General features: G+C 44.0%; 1 protein-coding gene across 4 annotated transcripts in view; it reads left to right on the top strand.

Annotated features, from left to right (window-relative positions):
* The window catches only part of LOC110530474 (arf-GAP with GTPase, ANK repeat and PH domain-containing protein 3), a 276,915-nt gene that overhangs the window by 149,796 nt on the left and 113,125 nt on the right, over positions 1-13,994 (top strand). For all 4 annotated transcript variants that reach the window (XM_036986120.1, XM_036986119.1, XM_036986118.1 and 1 more), the window contains exons 3-4: positions 1,520-1,607; positions 13,486-13,571. In XM_036986120.1, the coding sequence (XP_036842015.1) occupies positions 1,520-1,607; positions 13,486-13,571 (174 nt within the window). The remainder of the gene's footprint in view (positions 1-1,519; positions 1,608-13,485; positions 13,572-13,994) is intronic.

The raw sequence follows: 13,994 nt of genomic DNA on the forward strand, positions 1-13,994 counted from the left end.
CGCACGCACGCACACACGCACGCACACACACACACACACACACACACACACACACACACACACACACACACACACACACACACACACACACACACACACACACACACACACACACACACACACACACACACACACGTCCTCACAGGAAGAAGGGAGTGCTTCACGTACATCATCAATAGGGATATTACCACAAAGACACATTCCATTCCAACATTCTGCTGTTAAGTACTGAAGTATTCATAGTATTTTGGTATTTTATGAAAAACATATTGGTGTAATCCTATGGGGAATCCAACAGAAAATGATGTTCTCTCACAGGGACACTTTTATGGAGAACATGCTTTCTAACCAAGGATAATTTGATAGAAGCTCATTGTCTTTTATGTAGTGTTAGGTGTTAATTGGAAAACTCCAGACATTTCAGGGGTTTAGTGAACTGACGCTGGATTCAGCAGGGAAGAGTCGAGGACTGTCAGGGACGCATAGCTTCCATTTCTTCCACAGTTCTATATGACAGTATTGGACAGAAGTAGTTCATTCATATATTATTTTTCCCAAAAGCACGGGCAGATGTTATCATTCCAACAATTGACAATTGCACTCATGAGGAGATGAGCTGATACTGTATAGTACTGTCTTCTCATTTAACCCTGCCGGACCTTGATAATGAACCATAGACTGATCCTTAAAAAAGGCTGTAGTGGGATTTGCACCCACTGTGCCCGCTCTGCTTTCATCTGCCTGAACTATGCTTATACAGCAGCCCTAATGATGGGCCTACAACTCAGCAGCTTACAAAGCTTTACATTTCTAACATAAACTCTGTTCCTTTTGTAGTTAGCTTCTGTTCTGAGTACCTCCTAGCTTGTTATTCTTCTGTGGTGGATAGACTACTACTCTTTGTCCTCTCCAAAGCCAACTTCCTCCTTATGTAGATCGTAAGTGTAATGATGGAGAGGAGAGGTAGCATCATCTAGGCTCTTAAAGATCCTGTACACACACACATCTCTCTCACAATCCCCTATAATTAAAACCATACCTGACTTTACCACCCACTAATGATCTAAAGAAGAGGGTGGTGAAGGTGGATTGTGGGGTTGAGTAGGGGAGGAGGGCGTGTTCTCCCCCAGACACACTGGCATTATCAACAGCCACCCCAGCCTGGGAGCAGCCCAGCCCCAGCTCACCCACTGTCAGGCTCCCCCTGGGGGCGGTCAGCAGTCAGGGCTGGGGCCTGGGCCTGGACGTTCTGAACGTCCTGAACTGTTCCCTTGCCGGTAACCACCTTTCTTTTATTCCACAAGCATCATCTGTCCATAAGAAAGTCCATAGACTGTGGGCTCTAGCGTTAGTTGGTGATTTGTTTCTGCAACTTCTTACAAAACTATTGTTTTGCCACCTTGCCTTTACAAGAAGCAAGTCCATTGGCTGTGGGCTATGACATTGGTTGGCTGTGTAAACATCTCAACAACATATATATGATGTCCTTGACTAGACTGTTGTCTTGTTGTTTCTGCAGGGTATTGTGGGTAATCTGTCGAGTGGGAAGTCTGCCTTGGTCCACCGGTACCTGACAGGCACATATGTGCAGGAGGAATCTCCTGAAGGTAAGAGACAGAGCTTGCTGCTGTTTAGGAAAAACACCTGAGGGAGGAGAGAGGTGTCACACACTGTAAAGAGCTAAAAGGTTGTGGACTCTAGGAGGGTCTTGTCGGTCAACACATGAACACATCACTTCTAACTGTGATGGTATCTTGCTAATCTACTCCATCTACTGACCCTGCTGCATCATACATGTACATGTAATTTGAGATATTTATAATAATGTAAAAAGGATTTCTAATTATTTCTGAACATTTATATACATTTACAGTGCATTCAGAAAGTATTCAGACCCCTTGACTTTTTCCACATTTTGTTACGTTACAACCTTATTCTATAATTGATTAAATTGTTTTTCTTCCCCTCATCAATCTATACACAATACCCATAATGACAAAGCAAAATCTGTTTTTTACTAAATTTTACAAATGTCTTCCTAATAAAAAAACGTAAATAATATATTTACATAAGTATTCAGACCCTTTACTCAGTACTTTGTTGAAGCACCGTTGGCAGTGTTTACAGCCTCGAGTCTTCTTGGATATGACGCTACAAGCTTGGCACACCTGTATTTGGGGAGTTTCTCCCATTCTTCTCTGCAGATCCTCTCAAGATCTGCCAGGATGGATGGGAAGTGTTGCTGCACAACTATTTTCTGGTCTTTCCAGAGATGTTTGATCTGGTCCAGGATCTACCTGGGACACTCAAGGACATTCAGAGACTTGTCCCGAAGCCACTCCTGCATTGTCTTGGCGGTTATGGTCGTTGTCCAAATGGAAGGTGAACCTTCGGCCCTGTCTGATGTCCTGATCTCTCTGGAGCAGGTTTTCATCAAGGATCTCACTGTACTTTGTTCCGTTCATCTTTCCCTCGATCTTGACTAGTCTCCCAGTCCCTGCAGCTGAAAAACATCCCCACAGCATGATGCTGCCACCACCATACTTCACCGTAGAGATGGTGCCAGGTTTCCTCCAGACTTGACATTTGGCATTCAGGCCAAAGATAATCTTGTTTCTCATGGTCTGAGTTCTCTAGGTGCCTTTTGGCAAACTCCAAGTGGGCTGCCATGTGCCTTTTACTGAGGAGTGTCTTCCGTCTGGTCACTCTACCATAAAGACCTGTTTGGTGGAGTGCTGCAGAGATGGTTGTTCTTCTGGAAGGTTCTCCCATCTCCACAAAATTACTCTGGAGCTCTGTCAGAGTGACCATCGAGTTCTTGGTCACCTCCCTGATTGTGCAAGTTCTCCCACTTAAAAAGATGAGAGGCCTGTAATTTCCATCATAGGTACACTTCAACTATGACAGACAAAATGAGAAAAGAAAATCCAGAAAATCACATTGTAGGATTTTTAATGAATTTATTTGCAAATTATGGTGGAAAATAAGTATTTGGTCACCTACAAACAAGCAAGATTTCTGGCTCTCACAGACCTGTAACTTCTTCTTTAAGAGGCTCCTCTGTCCTCCACTCGTTAACTGTATTAATGGCACCTGTTTGAACTTGTTATCAGTATAAAATACACCTGTTGACAGCTTGGTTTGAAGAAATCAACTGTTGGAGCAATTATTAGGAAATGGAAGACATACACAACCACTGATAATCTCCCTCGATCTGGGGCTCCACGCAAGATCTCACCCCGTGGGGTCAAATGATCACAAGAACGGCGAGCAAAACTCCCAGAATCACACGGGGGAACCTAGTGAATGACCTGCAGGGAGCTGGGACCAAAGTAACAAAGCCTACCATCAGTAACACACTACGCCGCCAGGGACTCAAATCCTGCAGTGCCAGACGTGTCCCCCTGCTTAAGCCAGTATATGTCCAGGCCCGTCTGAAGTTTGCTAGAGAGCATTTGGATGATCCAGAAGAAGATTGGGAGAATGTCATATGGTCAGATGAAACCAACATAGAACTTTTTGGTAAAAACTCAACTCGTTGTGTTTGGAGGACAAAGAATGCTGAGTTGCATCCAAAGAACACCATACCTACTGTGAAGCATGGGGGTGGAAACATCATGCTTTGGGGCTGTTTTTCTGCAAAGGGACCAGGACGACTGATCCGTGTAAAGGAAAGAATGAATGGGGCCATGTATCGTGAGATTTTGAGTGAAAACCTCCTTCCATCAGCAAGGGCATTGAAGATGAAACGTGGCTGGGTCTTTCAGCATGACAATGATCCCAAACACACCGCCCGGGCAACGAAGGAGTGGCTTCGTAAGAAGCATTTCAAGGTCCTGGAGTGGCCTAGCCAGTCTCCAGATCTCAACCCCATAGAAAATCTTTGGAGGAAGTTGAAAGTCTGTGTTGCCCAGCAACAGCCCCAAAACATCACTGCTCTAGAGGAGATGTGCATGTAGGAATGGGCCAAAATACCAGCAACATTGTGTGAAAACCTTGTGAAGACTTACAGAAAACATTTGACCTCTGTCATTGCCAACAAAGGGTATATAACAAAGTGTTGAGAGAAACTTTTGTTATTGACCAAATACTTATTTTCCACCATAATTTTCAAATAAATTCATTAAAAATCCTACAATGTGCTTTTCTGGATTTTTTTTCTAATTTGTCTGTCATAGTTGAAGTGTACCTATGATGAAAATTACAGGCCTCTCTCATCTTTTTAAGTGGGAGAACTTTCACAATTGGTGGCTGACTAAATACTTTTTTGCCCCACTGTATGTAAATAAGGTATTTCTGGTTTTATTTTATACGTTTGCTAAAGTTTCTGAAAACCTGTTTTCGCGTTGCCATTATTGGGTATTGGTTGTAGATTGATAAGAAAAAATCTATTTTGGAATACGGCTGTAACGTAATAAAGTGTGGAAAAATGTAAGGGGTCTGAATACTTTCTGAATGCACTATAAAGACATATAAAGTTATTTTAATATGTTACCAGATTATTGGCTGTTCAAAACCTGTTGAAATACCACCTGGAATGCAGTGGAGGCTGGAAAGTGGAGTTATAGGAGGATGGGCTCATTGTAATGGCTCGAATGGAATCAATGGAACAGAGTCAAACATGTTGTTTCCATGTGTTAGATGTGTTTGGTACCATTCCATTGATTCCATTCCAGCCATCACAATGAACCCATCCTCCTGTAGCTCTTCCCACCAGCCTCCTCTGCCGGAATGATAAGTTAGCAGTCTGTATTTGGGTTTAAGTTATTCTAGCTGGAGATAGGTACTGGCATAAAGTACAATGACAGGGCTGGGCTTGATAGTGACCATAGGCTGTATACAAACTCAATTCATAATTAGCAGTTAGGTTGAGTGTGTTCCACATAGTATATAAAGAGAAACCTGCATTATCTTCGCGTATCATCATTAACAGCTAGTCTTTGAAGCCAGGTGTGTTTTCTGTTGTTGTTATTGTTTTGTATCAGTCGACGCAGTGTCAGATTTATCTCAAGCCGAAGGATGTGCTCTGAGATAATTGGCTTTTTATCCATTTTATCCATTTATCCAGACAATGACAGCTAGAGCAAAGCATCTCCCATGCAAGAAAGAGGGCTGCTGTGTTAGAATGCTAATTCCCAACACATCAAGGTAAAACTAAAAACCTGGGCTTAAAGCACCAAATCCTACTAAAACCCTTCATTTCAGAGCGAAAGGGGATTGCAGTTGCTGCCATGAACATAAACAGTTTCTGCTTTGGGAGCTCTGAAGTGCTGATGCACTGAACGAGAGGGCATAGCTCAGTGAGAAGGTATATTTATTTCTACAGGGGTCTGTTCCAAAGCCTTCCACTGTGACTTCACAGAATCACAACCGGACAATTCTCAATTTTGATTATCAGGTGGAATCCTTAATGAGTTCGGCACTGCTGAGCTCAGAAGCGAAGGCCCTCCCGAAACCCACAAAGATGCTGTCATAGCTGGGGTTAAATGACAATCTTTGAGGGGGTTTGGAGGGTTTGTAGTGTCTGGTTTTGTATAATTATAGCGAGGAGGGACAAGAGATATGAAGCGCATAATGAGTTCCTGGCATAATGATGCTGCTTCACCAAGGGAAAGAAACAATCCTTACTGCTTAATTAGGCCTTGAGAAATCAATGACAAAAATGTTGGAAAGCTAAAAGCTGAGTGATGATTTTGGTTAATTAAGGAAACATGTTGTATCTTCTTATTGCATTTTATACAGATCACTGCATTGTTTCTGTGATACAGCATACCTCTTCATCTCCCATCATTAACAGGTGGGGTCTCCTTTTAGTCTCATTCCTAGAATGTTGCTTAGCCCAGATAGAAACTATAGCTACTCTGTAGACTGAAAGAGGCTACCTCGCTTCTAAGGAGAGTAGTGTTTTGTGTTTGGTCCATACCATTCAGTTCTACTCTTAATTTTTTGTTCTACGATGTTGCTAGTTGCTGTGATATCTGTTAAAATATAGTATCGGGGATGAGAAGGGAGGGAGGTGTTGCCATGGCAACAGCGGAACAGGCTCTGTTGGAATTGTGGCTCTGTGTCAAGTTCTCTGAGCCTCCGCATTCCATTCTAGAGCTGAATATGTTTACTGCCTGTTAACCAAGCCAAAAATACAGCTCCCATCTCAAAACCTGTGTTTGTGTGTGTGTGTGTGTGTGTGTGTGTGTGTGTGTGTGTGTGTGTGTGTGTGTGTGTGTGTGTGTGTGTGTGTGTGTGTGTGTGTGTTAGACTCATCTGTATGTATAAGCTGGACAACAGGTTGATAGAAAGACTATAACCACTCTATTCATTAGCCACATCCAGCCAAAATCATTATACATTATTGCTTGCCTACCATAATACAGATTGAGTGTCTCTCGTTATCGCTCTACAATTAGGTTAGCTTAATTCTTTTGGCACTGAGATTCAACAGACATTCCACAGTACAGATGGATTCTCCTCTGACCTCAGGATATGTTTTTGTCTATGCTTGGCTGTGAACAGAGGATGATGGTGATGTTATGTAGTCTAAATGTAGGCCTATACTTGAATGCACATCCATTTCATACCATGACAACAGAGGATGTTATTTGGCACAACACTCTCATTTTACAATTTTCAAGGGCTTCTTATCATTTCATGTGCAACCAACCTATTCCATTTACCTCCTCTAGAATTATTACAAATGTTCCTTTGAAGTCTGGCCCTTTGGTCCAGAGACCATCATTTTTTCACAAGATATGACTATACTATACTGGGTATTACTATGGGTATCACTTTTCTGACATTTCCTCTAAATGTAGATTTCCTGACATATAGAGACTCAGATATTAATGCTCGGTCCAAGCAGCGCTCCAATCTCAGAGCTCTGTTACTTCCGTGCAGAGCCGGCCTTATGGGCAGGCCTCTGGGGGCCTGGCCCGCGCTACCTTACCTCGTTTCCTGTCCAAATAAAATGTTTAAATATTGATAATTTATGTGACCGAGACGCGCACCGACAGAAAGATGCATCAATCTCTGATGAAGAATTAGGAGTGAAACAGCGCCCCTCTGTCTCATGTCATACTCTTTTTGGCCAAACAGCATCAGATACATGGGCTACATCTTATTTTTATTTATTGTTTATTTTGTTCCACCTCATGCTATTTTACTATTACATTGTTATTGATTATTGCATTATTGGGTTTAGAGCAGTGTTCCCCAAGGCGGCCTGTGTGGAATTTTCATTGTTGGACATTACTATAAATCACCATGAAATCAGCTCCTTAATTTAAGAAATCTGTTCCCAAGTATTTCCACGTGTAATGGAGAGGCACGACGTAAAAAATGTAAGCAAGGTTTGAAATGATTGTTGATGTAAAACAATATATTTTTGGGCTTCTTGCGGTTAATTTGCAGTCTTCAAATGATTTTTTATTACATTCGGGCCCCCTGGCCATCCGCTAAAGAAAAAATCAGCCCGTGGCTGAATCTAGTTTATGATCCCTGGTTTAGAGATGACAAGAAAGGCATTTCACTATACTTGTGCACATGACATTAAAACTTGAGACTTATAGTAAGATGCTTTCTCGGGTGACAGTTTCAGCCACTTGCAAATCGAAGGAAAGTTGTGAGTGCACTTTTTTGGATACTGGAATTATTATGGATGAAGGTGTGAAGGTAACCTACTTTTTATTATTTACTTTTTTTGGCTTTTTTTTTTGTTTTGACCCTTTTTCTCCCCAATTTAGTGATATCCAATTACGTTCTTGTCCTATTGCTGCAACTCCCGTACGGACTCGGGAGAGGTGAAGGTCGAGAGACTTGCATCCTCCGAAACATGACCCTGCCAAACAGCACTACTCGCATAACCCGGAAACCAGCCGCAACAATGTGTCGGAGGAAACACCGTACAACTGGCGACTGAAGTCAGCGTGCATGCGCCCGGCCCGCCACAAGCAGTTGCTAGAGCGCGATTGGACAGGGACACCCCAGCCGGCCAAACCCTTCCCTAACCCGGACGACACTGGGCCATTTGTGTGGGTCTACCGGTGGCGGCCGGCTGCAACACAGCCTGGGATCGAACCTGGGTCTGTAGTTATGCCTCTCAAACTGCGATGCAGTGCCTTAGACAGCTGCACCATTCGGGAGGCCCGGTAACCTACTTTTTGAAATTATTTGTGTTTACAATCGGATAAAAACATAATGACTGGTTGTGTTCATGCTACGTTAAAAGGTAATACATCTTTCTAGTTAAATTAGATATCTTTAATATAAAACCCATTAAAGGAGGTCCCCTGAAAAAATGTGGCCCCCCTATGGAAATCAAAGATCCGTCCAACTGATTTGTTCTGGCGCCGGCATTGCTTCAGCAGAGGAAAGTCTCTCTCTCTCTCTCTCTCTCTCTCTCTCTCTCTCTCTCTCTCTGACTATTACACAACCAAACTGATGTCTGGGAGAATCCCCCTTCACCAAGTGGGCTAAAGTGGACTTAATAGGGAGCAAGTGTGTCTCAAGTGGATATGTATTGCATGTTTGCAGATGTTAATGCGAGTGTGGCAAAATGCTTGTGCTTCTAGTTCCGACTATGCAGTAATATCTAACAAGTAATCTAACAATGTCCCAACAACTACCTTATACACACAAGTGTAAAGGAATTAATAAGAATATGTACATAAAGATAAATATGGATGAGCGATGGCCGAACGGCATAGGCAAGATGCAGTAGATGGTATAGAGTACAGTATATACATTTGAGATGAGTAGTGTAGGGTATGTAAACTTTATATAAAGTGGCATAGTTTAAAGTGACTAGTGATACATGTATTACATCCAATTTTTAATTATTAAAGTGGCTAGATATTGAGTCAGTATGTTGGCAGCAGCCACTCAATGTTAGTGGTGGCTGTTTAACAGTCTGATGGCCTTGAGATAAAAGCTGTTTTTCAGTCTCTCGGTCCCAGCTTTGATGCACCTGTACTGACCTCGCCTTCTGGATGATAGCGGGGTGAACAGGCAGTGGTTGTTGTCCTTGATGATCTTTTTGGCCTTCCTGTGACATCGGGTGGTGTAGGTGTCCTGGAGAGCAGATAGTTTGCCCCCGGTGATGCATTGTGCAGACCTCACTACCCTCTGGAGAGCCTTACGGTTGGGGGTGGAGCAGTTGCCGTACCAGGCGGTGATACAGCCCGACAGGATGCTCTCGATTGTGCATCTGTAAATGTTTGTGAGTGTTTTAGGTGACAAGCCAAATTTTTTCAGCCTCCTAAGGTCGAAGAGGCGCTGTTGCAACTTCTTCACCATGCTGTCTGTGTGGGTGGAAGATTTCAGTTTGTCTGTGATGTGTACGCCGAGGAACTTAAAACTTTCCACCTTCTCCACTACTGTCCCGTCGATGTGGATAGGGGGGTGCACACTCTGCTGTTTCCTGAAGTCCACTATCATCTCCTTTGTTTTGTTGACATAGAGTGAGAGGTTATTTTCCTGACACCACACTCCGAGGGCCCTCACCTCCTCCCTGTAGGCCGTCTCATCGTTTTTGGTAATCGAGCCTACCACTGTAGTGTCATCTGCAAACTTGATGATTGAGTTGGAGGCGTGCATGGCCACGCAGTCATGGGTGAACAGGGAGTACAGGAGAGGGCTGAGAACGCACCTTTGTGGGGCCCCAGTGTTGAAGATCGGCGGGTTGGACATGATGTTTCCTACCCTCACCACCTGGGGGCGGTACATCAGGAAGTCCAGGACCCAGTTGCACAGGGCGGGGTCGAGGTCCAGGAGCTCGAGCTTAATGATGAGTTTGGAGGGTACTATGGTGTTAAAACCTGAGCTGTAGTCGATGAACAGCATTCTTACATAGGTATTCCTTTTGTCCATGTGGGTTAGGGCAGTGTGATTGCGATTGCGTCGTCTGTGGACCTATTGGGGCGGTAAGCAAATTGGAGTGGGTCTAGGGTGTCAGGTAGGGTGGAGGTGATATGACCCTTGACTAGTCTCTCAAAGCACTTCATGATGAAGGATGTGAGTGCTACGGGGCGATAGTCAGTTACCTTAGCTTTCGTGGGAACTGTAACAATGGTGGCCTTCTTGAAGCATGTGGGAACAGCAGACTGGGATTGATTGAATATGTCCGTCAACACACCAGCCAGCTGGTCTGCGCAAGCTCTGAGGACGTGGCTAGGGATGCCGTCTGGGCCGGCAGCCTTGCGAGGGTTAACACGTTTAAATGCTTTACTCACGTTGGCTGCGGTGAAGGAGAGCCTGCAGGTTTTGTTAGAGGGCCATGTCGTTGGCACTGTATTGACCTCAAAGCGAGCAAAGAAGTTGTTTAGTTTGTCTGGGAGCAGGACTACCTGGTCCGCGACGGGGCTGGTTTTCTTTTTGTAGTCCATGATTGACTGTAGACCCTGCCACATACCTCTCATGTCTGAGCCGTTGAATTGCGACTACTTTGTCTCTATACTTAGCTTGTTTGATTGCCTTGCGGAGGGAATAGCTACACTGTTTGTATTTGGTCATGTTTCCGGTCGCCTTGCCCTGATTAAAAGCAGTGGTTCGCGTTTTCAGTTTTACACGAATGCTGCCATCAATCCACGGTTTCTGGTTGGGGAAGGGTTTAATTGTTGCTGTGGGTACAACATCACTGATGCACTTGCTAATAAACTTGCTGACCGAATCAGCCTATTCATCAATGTTATTGTCCGACTCTATGCGGAACATATCCCAGTCCATGTGATCGAAGCAATCTTGAAGCGTGGAATCAGATTGGTTGAACCAGCATTGCACAGACCCGAGCATGGGCGTTTCCTGTTTTAGTTTCTGTCTATAGGCCGGGAGCAACAAAATGGAGTCGTGGTCAGATTTTCACGAAAAGAGGGCGGGGCAGGGCTTTGTATGTGTTGCGGAAGTTAGAATAACAATGGTCCAGGATTTTGTATATACGGTATATGGTATATACGGCTGTGAATATAATCGAAGATAATTCTCTTGGTAGATAATGCAGTCGACATTTGATTGTAAGGAATTCTAGGTCAGGTGAGCAAAATTACTTTAGTTCCTGTATGTTGTTATGATCACACCACGTCTCGTTAATCATAAGACATACCCCCCCGCCCTTCTTCTTACCAGATAGATGTTTGTTTCTGTCGACGCGATGCGTAAAGAAACCAGGTGGCTGTACCGACTCTGATAGCGTGTCTCGGGTGAGCCACGTTTCCGTGAAACAAAGAGCGTTACAATCTCTAATGTCTCTCTGGAAGGCATCCCTTGCTCTGATTTCATCTACTTAGTTGTCAAGAGACTGGACGTTGGTGAGTAGTAAACTCGGGAGCGGTGCGCGGTGTGCCCGTCTACAGAGCCTGACCAGAAGACCCCTTCTTTTGCCCCTCCTGCGGCGCTGTTGTTTTGGGTCGCCGGCTGGGATCTGATCCATTGTCCTGGGTGGTAGACCAAACAGAGAATCCACTGCGGGAAAGTCGTATTCCTGGTCGTAATGTTGGTAATGTTGCACAGAATTGTTTACAATGCATTAGTTAAGATTTCCCTTCACTGGAACTAAGGGGCCTAGCCCGAACCATGAAAAACAGCCCCAGACCATTATTCCTGCTCCACCAAACTTTACAGTTGGCACTAGGCATTTGGGCAGGTAGTGTTCTCCTGGCATCAGCCAAACCCAGATTAATTTGTTGGACTGCCAGATGGTGAAGCGTGATTCATCACTCCAGAGAACGCGTTTCCACTGCTCCAGAGTCCAATGGCGGCGAGCTTTATACCACTCCAGCCGGCACTTAGTATTGTGCATGGTGATCTTAGGCTTATGTGCGGCTGCTCAGCCATGGAAACCCATTTCATGAAGCTCCCGACAAACAGTTATTGTGCTGACGTTGCTTCCAGAGGCAGTATGAAACTCGGTAGTGAGTGTTGCAACCGAGAACAGATGATTTGTTCGCACTTCAGCACCCGGTGGGCTCGATCTGTGAGCTTGTGTGGCCTACCACTTCACGGCTGAGCCGTTGTTGCTCCTAGATGTTTCCACTTCATAATAACAGCACTTACAGTTGACCGGGGCAGCTCTAGCAGGGCAGAAGTTTGATGAACTGACTTGTTGGTGCCACGTTGAAAGTCACTAAGCTCTTCAGTAAGGCCATTCTACTGGCAATGTCTGTCTATGGAGATTGCATGGATGCATGCTCAATTGCATGGCTGTGTACATCTGTCAGCAACAGGTGTGGCTGAAATAGCCAAATCCACAAATTTGTATGGGTGTCCACATACTTTTGTATATATAGTGCACTTTATTATGCCCACTCTTACAACTTTCATGGAGTCGTAAATTATTCAATATTGTTTGAGATAGCTTGAAGCTGATGTTCTGCATTCGAAAACCAATGTTTTATTTTCCTGGGACGCGTTTCTTGCCTAGCTCCCCAACTCTCATTTGAATATTTTTAATCTCCACCAGATCTCAAACCATTCCAATGATATGCAAAATCCAATTTAGTATGAGGCATTCCCATTGGTTTGTATTTTATCTGTAGCCAACCTTGCCCGTGGCAAAGAATATGAACATGCATTCAAAAAGATGACGGGGGAAAAGTCCAGGCTCACTATAGTTGTTTCCATTCTACTGTATAGCTTCTCTAGTCTCCACTATCCTGTGGTCATGAACTACAGCAACTTTAGATTAAGACTTTTCTCTTTTCTTCCCTTTTATCTTCCATCCCCTCCTTCCCTCTTTATCACAGGCTCCAGGCTACATCCATTCTCCATGCTTTATCACTTCCATACAGAATCTGAATCTATGACTGTTAATACTCAAGCATGCCATCTTATAGCTTGTGTAGTTTTGCAAGTGATGGAAACTGATCTCCAGGCTAGCTGGTGATTGTGAAGTGAATTTGGGTTGGGGGGCCAGGATAGTGTAGTGGAACAGGATCTCTCAGGGGTTGTGTGTGCATTGGGGTGCATGATAGTGTAGTGGAGCAGGATCTCTCAGCAGTTGTGTGTGGATTAGATATGCTAAATGGCCATTTCCCTCCCTGGTTGACTCCATAGAGACCCCGTTTTCTCCTCAAGTTTCTGATTTCTCATTGAGAAAGCCGGATGGATGTCTCCAAACTTTCATCAAAACTTTATCAGAATGGAATGTCATCTATATGTGAATGTGATGTATGAAAATGGGAAAGTCTGACTCATGCCTTGGCCTACTGGTGTGTGTTTGTGAAAAATATTGGTGTTAATGTTGAATTTTGGTGATTTAGCTGTAGCTTAACCAAACACGTTTTCATTGACAAGTAGTAGATAGAATATCATGTCAGTGCTTTACACCTTTTTAGGCCTGAGTTTATGCCCTCTTCCATCCCTTTGCCAAGCCCTTTGATAGGCAGGGTAAAGCGGTGAATTGGTTCACATTGGCTGTATTAATAATGATGATCTCTAAGTCTTTTCCTGATCAGGCACCACCCTATAAACTCACTGTGACATGTCTCTCCTCTTTTTCAGGTGGTCGGTTCAAGAAGGAGATGGTTGTTGATGGACAGAGCTACCTGCTGCTGATCAGAGATGAGGGAGGCCCCCCGGAGCTGCAGGTACGTACGCTCTGCTTGCTTTATAATCCTACCTGTCTGCATCCCTCAGCACAGCCAATTAACACCACTTAAAGTCTGAAAGATAATGATAATGATGTGTAATGTTTATGTCCAATGAACGATGAGCACTGTCGTTTTATCTCTCATTTCTCTTCATATGACAAGGATTGAAAAGGATTTGCCAGTAGATTGCTAGCTACGATTTTGAAAGTCCAATCAAAGCTACTGCAGATATAACGTGATTTGTTGTCATTCTGTGGCCAATGACCTTGAGCCTTCTTGGATCGGCACTTCTAATGTAAATCGATGCAGCACCCAAGGGGTAAAAATTATTGAGCTCTACCCATAAGACTTGGAGGTGACGTAGTGTCCCCATGAGTCAACAGAACACTGAGCCAATCACAGCACAACACTCCATATTTT

The sequence above is a fragment of the Oncorhynchus mykiss genome, chromosome 8 (genome assembly GCF_013265735.2).
Source record: "Oncorhynchus mykiss isolate Arlee chromosome 8, USDA_OmykA_1.1, whole genome shotgun sequence".
Lineage (NCBI taxonomy): Eukaryota > Metazoa > Chordata > Actinopteri > Salmoniformes > Salmonidae > Oncorhynchus > Oncorhynchus mykiss.